The sequence below is a fragment of the Cynocephalus volans genome, chromosome 10 (genome assembly GCF_027409185.1).
Source record: "Cynocephalus volans isolate mCynVol1 chromosome 10, mCynVol1.pri, whole genome shotgun sequence".
Taxonomy (NCBI): domain Eukaryota; kingdom Metazoa; phylum Chordata; class Mammalia; order Dermoptera; family Cynocephalidae; genus Cynocephalus; species Cynocephalus volans.
Window position 1 is genome coordinate 41,186,562 of NC_084469.1, and position 22,517 is coordinate 41,209,078.

General features: G+C 50.3%; 1 protein-coding gene across 1 annotated transcript in view; it reads left to right on the top strand.

Moving 5' to 3' along the window:
* The first annotated feature begins 12,035 nt into the window (after positions 1-12,035).
* HS3ST3B1 (heparan sulfate-glucosamine 3-sulfotransferase 3B1) overlaps positions 12,036-22,517 on the top strand; it is a 42,475-nt gene continuing 31,993 nt past the window's right edge. Inside the window, exon 1 of the mRNA XM_063110444.1 lies at positions 12,036-12,954. Coding sequence (XP_062966514.1) covers positions 12,401-12,954 — 554 coding nt within the window. The 5' untranslated portion in view covers positions 12,036-12,400. The remainder of the gene's footprint in view (positions 12,955-22,517) is intronic.

The following is a 22,517-nucleotide window of genomic DNA, read 5'->3' on the forward strand; positions in this document are numbered from 1 at the left end:
CCTTTGGTAGTGTCATATTTTCTGACTTTTTCATATTTCTAGTATCTCTATGTTGACTTTTGATCACTTGGTAGATTAGTTGCTTCTTCTATTACTCTGGAGTGGACTTTGAGGAGAAAGACTTCTTCCTCTTTTTCCAGGCTCCTCCAGTGACTCTCCTTGTGTCAATGAAGTCAAATATGTGGTGGGCCACCTGCACAGTGATCATGAATGTTACTAAGGCAATGAGCCATCCTTGCAACAGTATTAGCTGTGGTGGTAGCTGTTGTGGACCACCTCCACAGAAACTGTGAAGCCTTGTGGCAGTGGCACGACATGCAGGGTCCTGCCTTTGAGTGGGTGGCTGACCTGCTCTTCTGCCTATCTTTGTGCCTCTCCCATCAACACTGGTAAGGTACAGGGTCCTGCCTTCTGTGTGGGTGGGGCAGGGGTCTGGTGGGTGGCTGGCCTGTTCTCCTGCCTGCCTGAGTACCTCCCCTATTGACAGTGCCCTTTGGTTCAATTTTAAAATTAAACATTGAAATGACTAAAAATTCCTCATCAGTGGTGTTGCAGATGAGACTGATATCCTATAAACTGGGCCCAAGTATGAGTAAAAATACTCAAAATCACACTAATTACTAGGCACGTCAAAACCACAATGAGATACTACCTCATGCTTATTAAGATGGTCACTATTAAAAACAGCAGCAATAACAACAGAACAACAAAAAACCACCCAGAAAGTAAACTAGTGTTGGTGAAGATGTGAAGGAAGTGGAACCTTTGTGCACTGTGGGTGGAACTGTAAAATGATGCAACTGCTGTGAAAAATAGTACATCAGTTTCTCCAAAAATTAAACATAGAGTTACCATATGATCCAGTAATTCCACCTCTGAATATATGTCCAAAAGAATTTAAATCAGTGTCTCAGAGAGACATTTGTACACCCATGTTCATAGCAGCATTATCCACAATAGCTAAGAGGTGGAAACAACCCAAGTGTCCATCGATGAGTAAGCAGATAAAAAAAAAATGCAGTGTATACATGCAATGGAATTTTATTCAGCCTTAAAAAGGAGGAAAATTCTGACACATGCTACACCATGGATGAGCCATGAGGACATTATGCTAAGTGAAATAAACCAGTTACCAAAAATTACTGTATGATTCTACTTATATGAGGTATGTAGAGTAATCAAAATCATAGAGACAGAAAGTAGAATGGTAGTTGCCACAGGCTGCTGGGAGGGAGACATGGAGATTTGTTACTTAAAGAGTAGAGGTTCAGTTTTGCAAGATGAAAAGAGTTTTGGAGATTGTGAATGTGAGCAATGTGAATCTTCTTAACAGTGCTGAACTGTAAATTTAACAATGGTTAAGATGGTAAATGTTATGTGTATTTTACCACAATCAAAAATAAAAACTAAAAGAAAAGAAACAAAATGCTAAGGCAGTGGTACTCAAACTTGAGCACACATCAGAAGCTCCCTTTAGGTCTTGTGGCAACACAGTGCTGGGCCCAGGCTCCAGAGTTTCTGACGGCCTTTAAAACAAGTTCCTAGGTGATGCTAATGCTGCTGGTCCCCAGACCACACTTTGAGAACCACTGCTCCAAGGTTCCATAACGTGTCAAAAGCAATGGAAGTTTGCTGGAATTTTCACAAAAAACTGATAGTACCTTTGTAGAAATAGGCACATTCTCAATGAAGATGAATTTCATTATTGCTAAACTTATACAATGTATCAGTCATATTATTAGGCACCGTATATATATTTGAATTTAATATTCTCAAACTAACCCATCTATTCAACAAATATACGTTGAGACCCTGTCTTTGCAGGGCACTATGCTAGGTGTTTAGCGATGAACAGAGAAGGTATGTTCATAGTGGGGGAGAAACATGATACAATGAGTGAACAAGCAAAATAAGAACATCATTATAAATTGCCAAAAGTGCTAGGAAGAAAAGAAGCCGAACTGATCTAGAGAAGACCTGTTTTTGATAAAATGATCAGAAAAGGACACTGAAGAAGTCACTTTTAAACTGAAAACTAAAGATTGAGAAGAAACCAGCCATTGAGGGAAAGAGCAATTACAGGAAGAGAAATCAGCGTGTGCAAAGATCCAGTGGTGGCGGAAACAAACTTGGGATATTTAGGGAGCTGAAAAAGGCCACTCCGGTGGGGTGCAGTGATCAACTGCAGCGTAGAACAAGACGAGCTGGGAAGGTCAGTAGGAGCTGGGGCATGTAGGGGTCTGTAAGCTGTGGTATGGGGTGAGGATTTTACTTCAAGTATGTTGGGAAGATACTGGTAGCTTGTAAGTGGCAAAGGGGATATGGTCCAATTTTTTAAAAGCTCCTGCAGGCTGTAATTGGAAAGTGGATTGGAGGTGGGGCAAGGATGAAAGGAGGGAGACCAGCTGGAAAATTGTTGCAAAAGACCAGAGAAGAGAAGGGGGGGGGGCTTGGATGAGGGCAGGAGCAACAATGAGGAAAAGGGGTGCCCCCAAACTGTGTGCTGCAGTGCAGCTGCCAAGGCCTGCTGGAAGACTGGATCCAGAAAGTGAGAGGAAGGAAGTGTTCTTCCCAGGATTTTAGCTTGACAGCTTAGGTGAGTTAGGGAGGGGAGCAAAACTGGGCTGAAATCAAGATTTCTACTCTGAATATATAAAGTTCGATGTTTCTGTGAGATATCTAAGTGGAACTGTTCATCATTCAGTAGGATGTTATGAGTCTAGAGCTCAGTAAAGAGGTCTGGGCTGAACATGCACATTTAGGGGTCATCAGAATATGGAAAGTATGTAAAGCCATTGGACTAGGCAAATCATCCAGGACAGATAATTTGGGGCCAGATAATTCTTGATTGTGGGAGCTGTCTTGTGTGTTGAAGCATGTGTGGCAGCATCCCTGGCCTCTACCTATTAGATACCAGTAGCACCTCCTCTAGTTGTGACAACCAAAAATGTCTCCAGGCATTGTCAAATGTCCTCTGAGGAAGGTGTGATGACAAAATTGCCCCTGGTTGCGAACCACTGAGCGTGGAGAGAGAAGATAAGAAGGATTTGGATGAGCCCCTAACAAGACTAATATTCAGAGATTTGGTAAAAGAGGAGGAATCAGAAAAGGAGCTATGAAATAGTAAATAGCAAGGCAAGAGAAAAAAACCAGAATAGTGTGATGTCTTAGAAGCCCAAAGAGGTGAGTGTCAAGGAAGACAGAATGGTCAGCTGAATCGAATGCCCTGGAGCTCATGGGCCCACTGCCTTCCTGGGGAAATCGAGGGATTCTTGGAAGCTGCCGTCTTCTCTTTCAACTTCAAATCCAAACTCCTTCCAGGAGACAAGAAGAGGGGGAAATACAGAAAGAAAAAAAAATGCAGGAATAACAAAAAGTGAGGAATAGACAATACGACATGTTGGCAAGGATGTGGAACAACAGAAACATTCATTGCTGAATGCAAAATTGTATAGCCACTTTGGAACAGTTTGGCAGTTTTTTACAAAACCAAACACACTCTTACCAAAGCACCCAGCTCTCTTTGGTCTTCACCCAAACCAGTCGAAAACTTACATCCACGCCAAAAAACTGCACATGGATGTTTATAGAAGATTTATTCATAATTGCCAGAACTTGGAAGCAACGAAAACATTCTTCAATAGGTGAATGGATAGACAATCCATAGTATATCCATAATATGCAATATTATTCAACAGTGAAAAGCAATGAGCTACCAAGTCATGAAAAGAAGACATGGAATACATTTAAATGCACATTGCTGAGTGAAAGAAGCCAGTCTGAAAAGTCCACACATACCGTACGATTCCAACTATAGGGCTGTTTTAGTCTGTTCTGTTTTACTTCAACAAAATACCTGAGGCTGGGTAATTTATAAAGAAAAGAAATTTATTTCTCACACTTCTGGAGGCTGGAAGTCCAAGATCAAGGTGCCAGCAGGTTCAGTGCCTGGAGAGGGCTGCTCTCCACTTCCACGATGGTGCCTTCCTGCTGCGTCTTCTGGAGGGGACGAGCGCTATGTCCTCACATGGCTAACGGATGCAAGGGGTAAAAAAGGACAAACTCCTCTGTCAAGCCCTTTTATAGGGGCACCTAATCCCATTCATGAGGGCTCTCAATCACCTCCTAAAGACCATACCTCCTAATACTATCACATTGACCATTAAGTTTCAAGACATGAATTTTGAGGGACACATTTAGACTGTAGCAAGGACATCCTGGAAAAGGCAAACATATGGAGACATTAGAAAAGATCAGTGGTTGCCAGGGGTTAGTGGGTAGAGAAGGATGAATAGTGATGACACATAGGATGTTTATGGCAGTGAAACTGCTCTGTGTGATACTATAATGGTGGATGCATGTCATTATGCATTAGTCATAGCCCATATTATGTACACCACCAAGAATGAAACTTAATGTAAACCATGGACTTTAGTTAATGATAATCTATTAATATTGCCTCAGTTGTAACAAATGTACCACGCTAATGCAAGAAGTTAATAATGGGGAAAAGTGTGTGTGTGTGTGTGTGTGTGTGTGTGTGTGTGTGTCGGGGGAGATACATGAGAACTCTTTATACTCTACACTCAATTTTTTTGTTAATGGCTCTAAAAACTAAAGCTTATTAATTACAAAAATAGTGAGGTGTAAGACTAATTCTCTAAAGTCCCAAAGAATTACAAATAACATGATCCTTCTGGAAAACAAATGAGATCAAAGAATAGATTCAATGTTTTAAATAAAATGCCATAAAACAACAGAAGAAAGAAAAGCAAGCTGCTGACAGAGGTTAGGAAAGAGTGAAAGAGAATAACAAAATGAAGAAATTAAAAAAAAGAAAACAATTGAATTTTTTCAGGGATGGAGTAGACAGGCTAAAGGAAATCAATCACACATTAAAACTGGAAACATTTAATATTTAAAATTATTATAGAGAAAAGTGTAGGTATAAAAGACAAAGGAAATACAAGATGTGCTAATTGCATATTCCTAAAATGACTTGATAAATCATATAGATGGGAAGGCATATTTTGTTTCCATTAAAATTGATACAGAAAAGCTAACATCCAGATGTAGGCTAGGGATGTCATTCAACTTTAAAAGTAGCAAATAATTTGAGTCAAAATTTTTGACAAGCATGTTATACAAACTTCCTCCCTTGAATTCAACCCTTAAGATGCCATGGAAGTAAGAGATCGCAGGCTTTAGGGTAGGGAAACATAAGGTAGGAAGGTAGAAGGTTTTTATGTCTCGTTGTTAGGAAAAAAATGGGAGCCTACAGTAGAAGAGGGCCAGTTGCTAGAATAGGAAATAAGCCCAGAGGAGCTCCTCCCCTCACATCTGTCTACCACCACCTCCCCTGTATAATTGCAATGCAGGCAAGCAGGACTCAGAAATAATTGTACCCTGAGAGATAGAGTCATCTGAAGCTGGAAGGGCAGGAGGCTATAGAGGTAGTAGTGGAGACCGGTTCATAACACCAGTTTCCCTCCCTCCCTAGAAAGCACACGGAGGAGGAAAGGGTAGGACGGGGGCTGGGGGGGGCCTCCTCCTCCTGCTCCATATTATCAGCTCCTTAGCTGATAGCACCCGGGAGCATGAGCTCAGCAAGAAAAAGTAGAGAACTGAGGCATGCAAATAAGCAGTTTAAAAAATTAAAGATGCTGAATATAACACATGCAATGGTTGAAACAAAGTACTCAATAGATGGGTTTAACTTCAAACTGGATACAAAGAATGAAGTAGCAACATTCTATGCCAGTAGAGAGCGGGACAAGTTTCATAAAAGTCAAAATGGGGAGAAAAAAAAAAAGTAAAATTCAAGACTTTTCTACCTGGTCAAATTTTTCATCAGGTATAAAAAGGCCAAAGACAGACATTCTCAAACAGGCAAGACTTGAAGGAGTGCAGCACCCATGCGTGCGTTCCACAGCGACAAGCGACAGCAAAAAGTCACTCCATGAGTTTCGGCCAACAGGGAGGTATCAAAAGTGAGGCTCTCAGGTTTTGTGTCTCCCTTGGGTCACAAGAGACCAAAGCTAAGAGTAGAGAACTCACGTAATTGTGGTTGAGAGTAAATATTATCAACCTTTATATGTAAAAAAAGTATACACTAGTTAATTTTTTTAAAGTTGGAGGGATGAAAACAAGTATGTGTGCCAATTTACACATTTTTCAAAGCAAGGAGTGAATAAATACAGTCTGTAAGCAAAATATATAGTTTTTAAAAATGGCTCCACACACATGAATTTTATTTTTTCTTAACTTTAGAGGTGCCTTTTGGGAAATCACACTCCCAGAGTTAAGGATATGCTTAAAAGTTCATTCATTTTTTTAATTTTTAAACTGGAGTTGTCTTTAGTTAGCATTTCTTAAAAACACACACACTGATAGGGAATGATCACCCATGTCATGGCAGAGCATTGCTATTTAGTACTTTCATTTGAAAACAAGGGGTGCAGAGGGGATAGTGTTTGCTTGTATTTGCATACGATAGTTAGCAACACTGGTTGCTTCTGGAGATAGAAACTGGGGGTTTGGGGTCTACATTTCCTACAAATTTGATTTTTTTTCGGGGCTTGTATAAATTTTTCTGGAGTCAAAGAAAAAACTAGCTTAATAAAGAAGAAATAATAGGTGAAAGTGTAGACACTACATACATTTTGCTATGAACAGAAGCAAAAAAAAAAAAATTAGGAGTGTGTTTGCTGAAGGGAACCATGCCACAGAGAGCTGGGGACATACGTGGGTTCCCAGGAGGTGAACAGGATGCACAGGAAGGGGCGCCCTGCGGCAGGAGGAGCAGGAAGCAGGCGTGGGCAGAGGGATAAGTCCAGCTGCGGTGCAGGTCCAGCCTCCTTTGCCAACCCCACAGGAAACCCTGGAGCTTGCACAGCCCTTCAGAGATGTCCAGAGCTGGGCTGGAGGAGCAGGCCCTATCCCCTGCAGCAGTCACTTGCTGGGGGCCACCCTGGGAAGGACCACACCTTTCAGCCTGGTTGCTCTCTGTGGTAATTCGCTGCAATCTAACAGGGGTGGAAAGCTGTAGGCTGCGTGCTGATAGCACACCAGCAGTGAGGTGGCAACTTATTCACTGAGGGGGTCTGGCTGACACATCAGTGTCCACCAGAGGGAGATGCTGATGACTCAGGGGCAAGGAGATGGAGAAGAGATGTCCTTGAGGCCAGAAAGGCTGAGATCAGAGTACTAGTGGGGGCACTGTCTGTAGGGACCTAGCCTGCAGCTTCCTCCACTGTGATAAAAGGAAGAAGGGAGAGGTGGCGGGGGCCAGCAGTGTCAAAGTTTGGTGGTGGAGGGTGTAGACAAGCCCCTGTCCGTGTCTGTGTTCTCAAAGCTTTGAGAAATGCTGTCCCTTGTAGAGGGTTGAAGAAATGCTTGTTTCAGAGGCTGGAAAAGTTGGCCTCCTGGAGACACTTAGGAGGGCTGCAGCCACCTTCCTGTGCCCATCAGAAATTTGTGGTGGGAAAATGAAAGTGGGACCAGTCATCTCCACCATGTTTCCCCCCATCAGCTCAGGGGCTAGGCTACAAAAGCTGAAGACAGCATTGGCCTGGAGGATTTCTGTCGCTGGGAAAATATAAAGGAGAAACAGAGGGGCTGAAGATACTTGCAGGAGAGGAGGATAAATGGAGCACGGAGGGACAGTGGAGCTGAGGCTCAGAAGGGCTGTGCAGCTTGTCCAAAGTCACACAGCTGGTAGGTGGTTGGGAATCAGATTAGGAAGAGCAACACAGCTCTGGTGGAGCATATGTCATGGTTCTGGCAGGAAAGTCAGCACCCTCTGATTGGGTAGTTTGGGGAGTGTAATAAAGGGACTTCTTACCCAGGTGCCTGCTGGAGGAGGAGAGAACCCTCAGGAACTGCACAGTGTCTTGCCTTTGGTAAGAGGGAGCTGTCCTTAGCACACTAGGCCTGAAGGGGAGACAGGGACAGTCCTATGAGAAGCTGGTGAGGGCCAGGCTGTGTGGAGAGGACTTCCTGACAAGAACTGTGAGTTCCACGGGTGGAAGGAGCCGCCCACCCGCTAGGACCCAGCCAGGAGGGAGCCTGGGGCATAAATACTTCTCCCTCAGGCTTCCCACCTGCCCATTCCCTGCCCCACTCCCCAGGGGGCAAGGGCACCTCCTGGCCCAGAGCAGGTGCAACGTGGAGGACAGACTTGGAACCAGCGCACAACCGAATTCCTTATGGCACAGGTCGCCCAAGCCAACTGGGCTTCAAACTTCTTTTATCGACAAGACAAGGGCGATCACCTCTCGGGTGTGGCTTGCTGAGTGTTCCTCATAAACGGCAGCGCTTACAGCGACGATGCGCTGCCGTTAGCCCCAGGTTCGCGGTGGACGGTCCAAAGGGGGCTGGTGGGTGCATGTCCCCCAAGGCGCGGTCCGAGCTCCCGCCGGAGCCACCAGTTCTTACACAGAAAGCCTCGTCCCCGCCCTCTGCTTGGCAAATGCCCGCCTCGGGCTGTGGCTCCCCGAGCTCCGAGTGGCGCCCTCCGCCCTGGGCCCTTCCCAGCGCGCGGCGGAGACGCTCCCGGCCGTCCGGCAGCTGCGCGGCCCGGCCCGGAGCGCTCCCTCGCGGGCGGGCATCGGAGCTGCCGCCGCGCCGGCCGCTGTCAAGCCCCGGCCGGCCGCGGGGAGGAGGGAAGAGCGAGCTCGCGGCCGCTGACCCGAGGGGCCGCCCGATGGCCGGGGCGCGGGAGCAGGGGACGGGCTCCGGTCCAGGCGGCCCCGGGAAGCGCCTGCTTTGCGATCCGGCGGGCGGCAGCGGTGGGGCGCGGGCCGGGAAGGCCGCCGGTCGCAGGCGGAGCTGGCAGGACGGCCCGCGTGGCGCCGAGGCCTCCCACGCCGAGCCCAGAATCCGAGACACCTCGGGCGTAAAATATTGCGGGGGTCTTTGGGCTCAAGTCCCCCATTTTACAGATGTAAAATTTTAGGGCCAGAGAGTGACCCGACTGGGGTCACACAGCGGGTCGATGGCAGCAGGAGCTGCCGCGCAGAGTAGAGCCCTCGGAGGCCCGAGGCGCACCCGCCCTGGGTGCTGAAGAGACCGGGATGAATCGCAGACCTTACAGGTGTGCTGGGGCCGAGCTCTCTCCTTACGTCGAGAAGTTTATCCAAGATCAACCTTCCTCTGGGGCTGGGTGGTGGCGCTTTGTTGATGCCCCGGCGCCCAGCGGGAGGGAAGCGCGCAGCACGGAGCCACGGGGAAGGCCGAGGCCCCCAGAGCGCTCACGGGCCGCGGGACCGACGGCTCCGTCCAGCGCGAGCCTCGGCTTCCACATCCGCAGAATGGGACGATGGGAGGGATGGCGTTTGCCAAGGGTCGACCCAGAGCGACGGCCGCGCCTGGGGATTTCGGGACGCAGCCTGGGACTCCCAAGGGCAGTCGGAGGACCAGTCCGCTGGGCAAAAGGGCCACAGCGTCGGGTCACGGGCCACGTCCTTCTCGGGGCCCGCTTCCCAGCCCCCCCCGCCCCGCCCCGCCCCGGGGAACTGCCGACCTCGGACAGCGGAGGCCCCCGGGTGCCGCGCGCACCGCCACCCCCTGCGTGGTTCTCCGCAGAGGGCATCGAACGGGCGCGGGCTGGGCTCCCGCAGCCACTTAGCTCCGGGGCTCTCGGCCCCGCGCCGCGCTCGGCCACTTCCGACGCCCACGGGTTTGCTTCAGTCCCTCCTGCCTTCCCTCCATCCCCGGAAAGAAAGAAATGCCAAATACACCCGGCGGCCTTGGTGTTTATAGTCGTCGACTGGATTTGGGTGGCCCTCAGGACGGGGATCACTTTTATTAGGATGATCAGAATCGTTAAAACACTGTAAGATTCACACCCAGCCAAGCCTGAAGTCGGCCACGTGGGAGCTACAATCCACCAAAAGCAAATCAGGGACTTTATTTCCCACCCAAATAAAGTGGATTTGAAGACGCATCCTTCGGAGACACTAACATTTTCCCTTATATTTCCAAGTAAAGAGTCGGGCTAATGCTCAGAAATATATTTGTTTTCATGTTTTAGAAGTCTAAAATAAATTAAGAATTAATTGATTAAATTGAAAATTAAGGGCGAAAAGTCACTTCGCAAGAACAAACAACACCCTGGCGAGAGGGGGAAGGAAGACCGGAGAGCTGCTCTCCCAGAGAACGTAGAAGGGGAGGAAGATCCGCTGTCTACACGGTTTCCCTCAACCGTCTTGTAGGACAATGTGTTCGGCTCAAGGTAGTCACAAAGCGGTCGCTCGGAGCACAGTCGCGGCGCGTGGGTCCGGTGGTGGCCGCTGGCTTATCTGAATCCTCGTTAGTTGTCGCAGCCGCTCGGGCACATTTTCGAACCGAAGTTGCTAAAGTCAGACTGACTTTCTCAGCTTGCTCCCGACGGAGGGGAACTGGGCCTGCGGTGGGGCTGTGGAGACTTGGGGACACTTGAAGACATTGACTCAGGAAGAGAGAGTGCGCACGGCCGGCTGCCGGTGGCTGGTCTGGGACAGCGTGGTAGAGCGACCGGGGCTATTAAAGCCAGCGCTGGCGGCGACTCCGGTGAGTCACCTCGTGGGCTGCACTCAGCCCCGAGGCCCACGCCGGGTCGCATCGGAAGGAAAGTTCTGTCCGGAACCGCGAGCAGCCGGGGCGTTGCATGCTCCCTGATCCCGAAGAGGCTGAGTTGCAGGCACCGAAAGCTCTTTGAACAAGACCGGGATGAACTTGAGGATCCTGAGCTTTCCCACTCCAAACGCCGGAGCCAGAACGCAGCAGGTTCCAGCACCCCTCGCCCGCTCCTCCCCCAGCCAGTGGTCACAGTTCCGAGAAAACGCGCTTCCCGCCCCTGGTGGGTCATTTGGCCAAAGAGAGCAGGGGAAAGTGGCTTCGAGTGGACTTTGACTACGAAATAAGGGCAACGTAGTGATGGATTTGCTCCAAATTGACGTTTGATTAAAAAAAAAAAAATCGGTGGCGGAAACAACTAATAATCAGTGTCACAGGGCAGCAAACGAAATTGTCTCCTAAAGGAAGGCGAATGTTGGCTTTAATATTTCCCCAGGAAAAAGGGTGGATAGAAAATTGTCTCAAACCTAACATCTCCAGCAAACTCACATCCAGACAAAACTTCCTGCACGTGACTCACACATGTTTCGACCAGGAAACATTTTACCAGACTCAGTCTCCCGGTTAATTTCTCCCTTCTTTTCTCCCTTCTCCCCAAACTTTTCCTTGCTGTTTGGGAAGGCTGGAGAAGATTTTTCTGGAGGATACATGATATGGATCTCAGTTAACCGGCAGGCAGAGGGAGATCAGCTCCTGGCAAAGAATAAGAAGGAAAGACAGAAAAAAAAAAGTTGACAGCGATCTGCAAACATGCTTGCCACTTAAACTTCCTAAAGCGGCGCCTGTCCCGGAAGGGCCCCCTTCTGAGTCCCCGGAGTGGCATGGACGGCTTCGGGGTCTGAGTGCATCTCCGGCCCGGCTCTCCCTCCTTCAACACCGCCCCCCCCCCCACTCCGGCACACGAACACACCGCAAGCCAGCCCGCGAAACATCTGGATGCGGACTCGTCCCGACATCTGGGCAACTACAGCTAAGGCTGGCTCCTGGGGCGCGAGTGCGGAAATGAGCGCGGGTGCCGGAGCGCAGCCCCCGGTGGGGTCGGGCCTCTCCCAGTGCTGGGTCACTGCAGCATCTTTCCCACCATCTGCTCCTGTCACCAGCCCCTGGCTCCGCCCCTCCGAACCCGCCCCTTGTACTTCAGCCAATAGCAACCCCCGAACGCTTGCCACCGCCCCGAGCCCTCTCCACACCCCCACGTCCCAGGAGCTGGTTGGCTGCTGAGCCCCCGGCGAAGCGGCCGTATTTGCATGGAGCTCCGGGGTTCTGGTAGGTAGAGCCGCCCGTCGTTCCGGAAGATCGGGCCCGCCCACTCCAGCTCGGTCCCCGGCTCTCTTCCTGCGCAGTTTTCCTCCGCAGCCTCTGCGGGGAAGCGCCGGGGCTGCGCTCAAGGCTCAGCTCTCAGGACTGCGAGGAGGCAGCCCCGGCCAGCGGCCGTGCGCTCCGCCTGGAGTAGCCAGGGCGCGGGAGTGCAGCGTGCTCCTGGCCCGGAGCGGGTCGCGGCGCAGCAGGAGCAGCCCCTCCGCCAGCAGTTACTGCCGCCCCGACTTTCCATTCCAGTTGCGGCTCCTCCTGGGCAACATGTCAAGAGCCGCGGCCGCTACAGCTGCCGCCGCCACCTGGGAAAGAGCAGCAGCAGCGGCGGCGGCGGCCGCGGGCACGCGGGGGCAATAAACCCAGCCGCCCGGGCGTCCAGCGGGCCAGGGGACCCTCTCCGCGCTCACTGCTCCAGCGGGACCCGCGCCATGTGCTGAGCCATGCCCCTGACCGCGCCCGCGGGCAGCGCATGGGGCAGCGCCTGAGCGGCGGCCGATCCTGCCTCGATGTCCCCGGCCGGCTCCTGCCGCAGCCGCCGCCGCCCTCACCGCTGGTGAAGAGGAAGCTCGCGCTGCTCTTCGCCATGCTCTGCGTCTGGCTCTACATGTTCCTATACTCGTGCGCCGGCTCGTGCGCCGCCGCGCCCGGGTTGCTGCTGTTGGGCTCGGGGTCCCGTGGCGCACACTCCCCGCCAGCCCCGGCTACAGCTCCGGACGGGACGCCCCCCAAGCTGCTGTTCCGGGCGCCGCCGGCCACTCCGCTGGCTGCGGGCAAGGAGCTGGCGGAGGGCGCTACGAGCCAGGAGGAGCAGAGTCCCGAGGCGCCGGACTCCCCTAGTCCCATCTCCAGCTTTTTTAGCGGGTCTGGGAGCAAGCAGCTACCGCAGGCCATCATCATCGGCGTGAAGAAGGGCGGCACGCGGGCGCTGCTGGAGTTCCTGCGGGTGCACCCCGACGTGCGAGCCGTGGGCGCGGAGCCCCACTTCTTCGACCGCAGCTACGACAAGGGCCTCGCCTGGTACCGGTGAGTTTCCCCGCCTGGGGCAGGGGCGCCGGCCGCGATCCAGACCGGGAGCTAAGGCACACGTGGCGTCTGTTGGGGGAAGTGGCAGGGGTACAACTTCGGACCACCGGGGGCAGGAAGGGGCCGAGGAACCACGCACGGTGCACGCCAGCAGCTGAGGGCCGAGCATCCCGTCCCGGCATGGTCCAGAGTGCTCCCAGCTCTGCTCCTCGCCAGCCCACAGAAACTTCTCGCGGAGCGCTGGCGGCCCAGTAGGACGTGGTGCCCTAGAATTAATCCGGCGACCTCGCCGCCGAGAAGCGGAGCCGCGCTCAGCGAGGCGGGATTCCCCTAACCGTGGCGGTGTTCCCTACGAATCGATCCTGCGTCGCCTGTATTTAATTTTTCCACGCGGAGCCTGGGACGCTGGGAGGCGTGTTCTGCGCCCCTGTGGTCGCGGTCCCCTCCCTAGACCAACTTCTCGAGCAGCTTCTGCTCACCAGATGAGGGGAGAGGGTGGGGGCGACGGCGTCCTGCCGGGCCGGCAGTCTGTTCACGTTTTTGTCACAGTCCTTCTTGTTACCGGAACCCAAAGGCGGGTCAGACCCGCCCGCCTGCTCGCGAGCCGCCTGGGCTCGGGAGGGTGAGCTGGGCGGGTGGCCCGGGCGGGCGGGCGGCGCGCCGAGCGTGGAGCGGTGCTGGTCCCTGTCGGGCAAAGGCGCGCACTGCAGCGGGCGGGACTCGCGCGCAGCTTGGAAGGCTTCACGGCGCGCCGGTCACAGCCCGCCGGGTCCCTCCTCCCCAGCCTGGGTGCGGGTGGGCGAGGACAAGCACGCGTGTCGCCGATGGCCCTTCACACACTGCGATTCAAGGAATATTCGAGGCCCATTCGTTGAGAAATGAGAGTTACTTAGAGGTCGCGGCTTCCGGAAATTCTGTCCCCGAGTCAGGTCGTGTGTCCGGTGGCAAAGGGATAGCGGTCCCTGGTCATAACCGTGACCTCTGCCCACCGCCTCCCGTAGCTACTGGTCTTTGGGGTGAGCTGTTGGGTTGACCGAGCTTCAGGTGGGGTGCGGTGGCAGGTCCAGACTCCAGCCTCCGAAACACCTCCTCGGACCAGGGGCCCGGTCACCCCCACCCCAGCCCGCGAGCACGACTCCCCCGAGTCTCCGGCCCCCCTCCAGGCCTGATGAGCTTCAGAGAAACTCGAGGCTTCGGAAAGCAAAAGGGGAGACGCGAACCGAACCCCAGCCCTGTCCCCAGCCCACTCTGGGGACCCGGATGGGATGGAGAAGCCGCTCCCTTCCCAACCTAGGCCTCCCCTCTCCCCTTTGTCCTTAATGTTTTTTATTGCCAGGAGTTGCCCAGGTCGTTCCCGGGCGGGGTTGTGTTCCCGGGACACCGGCGGTTGAGGACCGGGGCTCCGGAGACCGCCGCCTGGATGTAGGTCCTGGCTCGCCCCGTGAGCCTCGGTGCTCCCATCCGTGCAGTGGGGAGCACGCGGGCTCTGCACAGGCGGGCGAGGGTCAGTGCACGGACGCGGGCAGGGGCCGCGCCGGCACGTGGGGGCCGCTGTCATCGTTAGCTGTCGTCATCGGTCGTGCTATTCCCCCAGCCCTCGTCCTCCTGGGGTGGGGATCGGGGCCGGGTGGCAGGCTTTAACGAGCGCCCTTCCAGGTGGATCCCGCCGAGCCCGGAGGCAGCCCGGAGTGTTCTGAGATCAGACACACGTGGGGCCGGATTGGGAGGAGACGGCGGGAACATAAGGGAACCCACCATGTCAGGCGGTTTTAGAAACACCTGGGGCAGGCAGTGGAAAGCCCCACAGGAAGATCCACGCCATGTCTCAGGGCGGCCGTCTCCACCTGCCACGCTCCTTTGGATGGACTCACAAGCACTGAATAGAAAGCCGAGTCCCACTGGAAGCCCTGGCTGCGCGCCGGCAGCTGCGAGTGCAGCCCGGGAGGCTGGACCTGGTGACCCGCGGGGGACGCCAGGTTCATCCCAGTCCCGAGCCGTCTCCGTAAACCGTCGGGACAGGAGGCCCAGGGCCCGGGGCGGTGATGCAGCGGACGGAGGGGCGGGAGAAGCAAACTGCAAATGCCACAACCGGTGCCAAGCGCTGCGTCCCCGAACCGCCCCAGCAGGGCACGACGCAGCCGCGGGGCTGGTGGATTTTTTTAAGGGGGAAAAAATCGTTTAAATTCTATATGCTTAATTTAAAAGTTAAGAATATTCTGGATGTCTGGGCAAATGTGTGCATTTGACAGTGATTTTGAAGGGGGCCGTTTCAATTTCCAACAGACCACGCGGGGAGGAGATGCCTGGGCCGGAGCGCTTTCCATAAGACCCGGGGCCCGGGCTGCGCCCTTCGCCGGCGCTCGCGTCCTCTCTGCTCGGGCCAGCCCTGCTTTGCAGCAGGGGCGCTGGGTCTGTCGCTCCTTCCGTACAGCCGGGCAGCCAATTGCAGAAGAGCGTAAATAATAATTAACCACAGCGAGCTGCAATTCAGAAACGTGGCTAAAGCAACCCTTCAAAACTAGAAAATGTAAGAGAGGGGAGACATTTTGGAGACATTTAGGACCAAAAAAAAAAAAAAAATGGTATGGATGGTTGAGTCCGAGGGTCAGCGTCATAGTCTGTTGGAGGACGAGGAGTGTATGTTTAATCGGTTGATACACAGCCTTGCTAAGGGCCTAACCAGTAGCCCAGGGCCTGGGCGGATTTGCTTGACGTTTTGGAATTGGGTTGTAGTTTCTTGCACTGAACATACCGAGGCACCATCAGCCAGATCAGGAGGGGTCATGGTGGAATGACCCCTTACCCCCCACCCCGAGGTGGCGGCGCGGAGCTGACCCCGCCACCAGCCAGAGTGCTCTGTATCCGCGCTGGGACCCGAGTTTGTCTCAGGCTGCGATTCAGACTCTTCTGGGTTTACTTTTCGGGGTTATTATCCAGCTGTCTCGAATCAGGCCTCCCCAATTTAATTGATGAGGAGTGGCTGATCGGGACTATCTGGTGAAACCTTCTGGTCCAAGGGTGTGATGGTGTTTGAGAAATAGGGGGCTGTAGCTGTGGGGTTCAGGAGAGCTCCACACAGGAGCAGGTAGAGACAGCATCCTGCCTGTTTGAATATTGATTCAAACTTGTAATGGCCCACAATTAAATATGTAATTTTTGAAGATTCTCTTTTTGATTTGGCTTAAGTTTTGGTAGATTTTCATAAACTTTAATAACCTTATTTTGGGAGTTAAGTTAGGCAAATATTGTGTAATTATTATTTTTATACAGAAATATGCCTTAGACTTTACAGTGGCAGAAACCCCCTTCCCCAGCTTGACTCCCTTTTCCATTTTTGGTCGTACAAAATAAGCTGACACTTTCATGCTGTGGCCATCATTAAACAAAGTATTGTGTGTGCGTGGGGGAGGGGGGGTTAACAATGTTGGCAGCTCACACTCACTGAATGTTTTCCCTATGTGTCAGGCACTGTTTCAGGTTTTACAGGATTAGCAAATTTAATCCTCATTACAGTCCTGTGAAGCAGGTACTTTTACAGATGAGGAAACAGACACAGAGAGGTTAAGCAGCTTGCCCAAGTTCTCACAGCTGAAAAGTGGCAGAGCTAGTATACCAACCCAAGTAGCACTCCAGAGATCGTTCTGTGCCATGCTTCCTTGCTTAAGTGGCCCAAACATGATGTTAGTCATATAAGGTGAATTCAAAACTGGGTTTGCTTTAAAAGAGTTTGACATTTTTCTGATGTGCCTTCAGTGATCTCAGTGCAGATTGCTCACTTTGTCATTTACTTTAAGAGAATTTCAACTCCCAAACAGGCTAGTTACTCTATCTAAAGTTGGTATGTAACTAGAGTAGGGATAACCACACCACTGTGGCAGTTTCATTTCTCTGCACAGGACAGTCGGAATCAAAGGAGTCATTAAAATGACAAAAATACCCCCAAGTATAGAGGCTGAGAAAACAGCAAGTGTCCCTCCTGAGGAGTAGATTTATTCTCTGCTATTTGCCCTTTTTAAGGCTGCAAGGTATAGGGGAACGTAGGGTTAAAGGACATGTTCCAAAATTTCTTGGAATTAACTTATTCATTTAAACAGAGTGTCCCCAAATCAAGACTGAATAAACTTGTGCTTATTAACTAGAAGACAATTATAGCGAACTTTGAGCAGATTTCTTTAGTATGAGATTCTAAAACTTCAGAAATCTCTCTCTTGAAGGCTAATAGCTAAACATAGCAATTTTCCCTACACTGAGAAAACTAATTTCCTCCACATTTTCCTAGTCTTTTTTAAAAAACCTGGTGGCAAAGACTGTTTCTGTCTTCACTAAGGGAAATTTAAGATAAGATCTGATTGGGGATAATCCCTTTTGAAGTAATTGCACTTTCTCAGTCATGGAGTTTAAACCAAGTATGCAGCTCACTTCTAAGCTGCTGGGTGAAGATCAAAAATCTGCATTTATACGCAACAATTTGAAATACAAACCATCATGTTACAAAGCTGTCAAGATTTATTAGCAAGACAGTGTAGCATGTGTTGAACTCTGTTTTTAATTAGGCACCTAAATTAGACCATAAAATGGTTGATTAATCTTTTACAAGTTGAGGGGAAAATATAACATAAATTAACCTAATCATAAGTGTTTTCCCAGATGCTCTGAGTTAATAAAATAGTCAATATTTAATAGCAACCTATTTGTTTTAGAAAAATAAAATGCTGAAATATATGAATTAAATTATACTTACTGTCTTCCAAATGATGTTATTATTGAACAGGTCTCTAAAATATAAGTTGCAGCCCATGTTTTATTTTTTAAAATTTTTAATTGAATTTTTCTGTTGATTATATTTGTGGGGTACAGAATCAAATATTAATACATGTTTTGAAAAACATTTATCGAAATAGAATACTACAATTAGGAATTAAATGCTGACTAAAGTAGATTTTGATTTTTAATGGAACCTGATAATTGAAAATTTATAATTTAATATAGACTAATATTTATGACAGATATTTTCTCAGTTAAAATTATATTTAAAGTTTCAAAGTGACCTGTCACAGCTTCTGTTTTCTAGTTTGGTGTTTTATTTTTGTTTGAAGAAAAACTTTTTGATATTTTGAAAAATCAATATGTCACAAAACCTCATTTCAAATTTGTATGCTAATTTATTTTTTTGATTGAAATATGTTGAGGACATAAGGTTTTCTAGTTCTAGAAAATGACTCTTTGAATCACTAAAATTGCTTATAATTAAAAGTGCACCAGGAATTTCAAGAAAAAAAAAAAAAAAAAACCCCACCAGTCAGCTAGTCTTATGGATCGTGGAGGTGGCATTCTTTTAAACCTTCAGAACTGAAATACGTGACTAGGACTGCTTGCTGACTGCTTTCTATGTCAGTAGTTTTTTGAATACTTTATGTTCTCACTCTATGAACATGGAAATTAAGTTGATTGATAGAAACACAAAATGCCCACTCTAAAGGCAGAGCATAATGAGCATTTCTTTTGCTGTGAATAGAGTTAGTTTCCAAATAGGGCGCTACCTCTCTCATTTAACAGTTGATGATTTCAGACAGTAAAGGAAATTTCAATCTTAGAGTGCTGGGATAGTAAGGAATCCCAGCAAAATGAATACCCCAAGTATGTGGCATATTTTCAAGGGTAATGAAAACAATATGCTGCCTACCTCAAATGAAAACATTTACCATGACTGAAAAGAAATGAGATACTGATAGCTTTGAAAACTAATTGTAAGTAGAGCATGAAGCTTTTTTTATATTTAAAACATTACCTTCTTATGACTATCATATTCCTTTCAAACTATGCCAAAATAAAACTAACATCAAGTAAAACTGATGTTAACGCATGTTGATTTTTATTTCTGATTTTTCTTGTTAAGAGATTTGGGGGAAAGTTTAGGATATAAGGAGCAATTACCATCTTAATAACAAGATAATAAATAATTTTCATTGCAGCCAAGAGGCTAAGTGTTAAAATACTGCTAATACTAATAAAACCCACCAATAATTTTCTTCGTATGTAGATAAGAGTGGTATTAATTTCCTTTATATTATATCTTAAATTGTTCTTTTAAATACACATTTCATACGCAGTCTGTGGCTTAAAAAAATATGAAATATAGCCTAAGTTACTGGGTCATTCAGAAAATTTACTTCATGTGTCACCAATGAAACACGTGTAAATAGCAAAGTAGTACTGCAGACTTTGCCTCCCCAAAGAGCACTGTTTTTAAAAATTTATGAGTGCAGATCGAGCTGGTTAAGGAGTTCTGCCAGAAAGGAGTTAAATTTTCTCAACATTAAAAAAAGTACACACATGATACATTGTTGGAATAAAATATTTTTCTTCTAAATATGGCAAATGTGAAAAAAACTAAGACTCTGGTTTAACATCATTTTGATTGTACTCGTATTTCAGCCTCTTTCTTGCCAAGGGGTCAGTACTTCTGAACACCTTTGACTACACGTGAACGATTCCATGTGTGTTTACCAAGCAGCTTGGGGCTGTGATTCAGGGTCCCTGTTTTCCCCCAAGTCTTCGCCCCACAGTACGTAACACGGTTACTCTTGTTTGGAAACGCACAAAACGCTGAAAGATGGTCCTGAGCAATATGAGGTTTGGGGAAGCAAATGGAGACTGAAAAACCACTGGGAGGAGAGGTGAGGAGAAGCAGATTTTTTCACGTGCACTCTTGATTTAATGAATGGAGTGGGGGGGGGGTAGGAGGAAAGAGCCGGCCCTTTTCAGGTCTGGTGACAGAAGTGCCCAACATGGCCCCAGACAGAGCCCTAGGTTGCCACGTGTCTGTTCCTTGCTGGCAGCAGAGGAGCGGTCGCGTAGGCGTCCCATCCTGGAAGGGTGGCTGAGGGCGCTGCCACGGCAGAGAAAATGGCTCCCAGACTGGCAGGCCTCGGGGACCAGTGAGCACGGCCCTTGTGTCGCGTGGGACCACTGCACCTGGCCCCAGGACCGCTGAGTCCTCGAGACAGATGGCGGAGCTTCCCGGTGTTGGGGGCGGGGCCGGCGGCCGCGCCCACGTGACCAGCCGGAGGGGGGGGCCCCCCCCGACCCGCGCCTGGGCCTCACCTGTTGGGCTGAGCCTGGCCCAGAGGCTGGCGCTGGCGGTGGGCGGTGCCGCTGGGACCCGTCCCCGTGCTGATTGGCCGGAGGCGATGCCGCGAAGCCAATGGTGTCTCGCGTGCACGAAGCCCCGCCCATGGGGCGGGGCGGGGCCGTCCCGGCTCATCCGCATGGACTCGGTGCCGCTGAGCCGGTCCTGGGCCGCCTTCGCTTTCGGAGTCGAGTCTGTCAGCTCGTGTGTTGTACTCGCTTCCCTCCTTTGCGCCCTCTTTGTCCTTTCTACACCTTCCCGCACAAATCGCCCCGCCTTCTGGAGCAGAGGTGTCCCTGGATGTCGGTCGAGTAGAGCAGGGGACCGTGCGACGCGCCTTCCCCGCCCCGCGGCCTGTGGGACGGGGGCCTGGGTGAGCCCTGCAGGCCCGAGGCGGACACTCGGTCCCTTCAGGACCTGGCTGTGGGGCGGGGGAGGAGCCTGCTCACAAGGAGGGGAATCGACGTTTCGTCCCTTCTCCTCGCCCCGCCCCTTCTCTCTTCCGAGGAAGAATATGTCATTGTCAGCTCACCCGCTTCTGCACTGGGTCCCTAAAGGGCGACTCAGCACGCTCTCTAGATAACCCAAAGTAGCTTCATTCCGCAATACGGCCAGTTCCATGTCGGGACGAAGAGAAGAGTGGGACGGACTGGGACAGACAGGACAGGAGGGACAGGAAAAGGCCCCAAACTCTCAAGCCTCCATTCCTGAGTCCCCCCTGGACTGACACCGAGTCGCCCGTCCCCTCCCCAGCACCGCCTCCGCTGCTCCCGAATCCCCCTCTCACACACTCCGGGCTCGTCCTCCTTTCCTCAGGCCCCGAGTCCAGGCCTGCAGCTGTCCCCTGCTCGGAGCTCCCTTTGGGTCACCTCTGAGTCCCCTCTCTGAGCCTCCAGCCCTGTGGGCACTGACAGGCTCACCCCCTCTAGTGCTGCCCAAGGTGGACTCAACCCGCCAAAGCCGCCTCCTCTCAGGATGGGCTTAGTCCATGGCACTGAGGATTTTGTTCTGCTCTGAATGAGGCCATCTTTTTCTCTGGATTTTTTACGGGGGGTGGGGGGGTGTAGGTAGATGGCGGGTGTGAAAAGAGCAGAAGACCTCACTGGACATTGCTCAGTGCTGCACAAGATGTTAAAGAAATGCAAGATTTTGTCCCTACTTCCATTAAAGTGCAGTCTCCCTGGGGAGAGGACACACAGCAGGCAATTAGGGAACAGTAATCCCCCTCCACATCACTCCTGGTGCCTTCCCCGGGCTGAGCAGCCTCTCCCTGCCTCCTCCTGGCCTCTCAGTCTGAAAACTGGTCCTGGCTGGGCCCAGCCCTTCCTCTTGATGTGCTGTTTGGCTGGTCCCTGGTGCCCTCCTGTCTGATTGTTCCGGAGTCTCTAGGCACTTAGCATATGCTGGTGCTGCCAGTTAACACAGATACACAAAGAACTAAACATTGTGTTCCCACCAAAGCACTTTTACAGAAGCCCCAAGTGGGTGAGTGGGTGTGCGTGTAGAAGTGGGTGGGGTAGAAAGAGCAAGGCAGGGAAGTGACCATTACTTTGTCATTGACTTGAAATACTTAATGGAGAGAGTCAAAGGTGACCATTTTAAATCTTTTGCCATAGTTAATGAATAGTACGTTCTTATAAATCATGTTTACCTATTTTCTCATATATCTAACAAAGATTTATTGAGCACTTATTTAAAAAATAGATTTTTTTTTTTTTTTTTTTTTTTTAGGGAAGTTTTAGGTTCATGGCAAAATTGAATAAAGTACAGAGTTCCCATTTACCCCCTGCCCCCAGCCTGCCCCACTATAAACATCCAGCACCAGAGTGGTACATTTGTTACAATCGATGAACCTACATTGACACATCATTATCACCCAAAGTCCATAGATTACATTAGGGCTCACTGTTGCTATTGTACGTTCTGTGGTTTGGACAAATGTATAAGGACATGTGTCCACAATTTCAGTATCGTAGAGAGTAGTTTCACTGTCCTAAGTGATCCTGTTTGAGCACTCTCCTCAAGTGCTGTACACGGTACCACTTGAGGCACCAAGGAAGTGCAAGAGCCACGAACTTGTCCTTGAGGAGACTATGTTAGTAGGTGAACTAAAGAAAGCACTGATAAAAAAAATCACTAGTCCTGTCGAATCACTAATAAATCAAAACCATTTTAGGGAGAAGAGAAAGCATAAGGTAACAGTGAAAGTTTTAAGATGTGATGTTGTATTTTACTTTTCCAGGAGTTTTCCAAAGAGAGCTCAGGAGGTGAGAAGAGGGGCAACTTGGCTCTTGCTCTGCAGCTTGCTAACCCTGCTAGTCACCACCCCGACCCATGCCAAGACCAGCTGTGTGCACTGTCCCTTCGGCATGGCACCCTCTTCCTTCAAGCATCAGTTAATTTAATGCTCCTTCCACATGGGAAGAAACTTGAG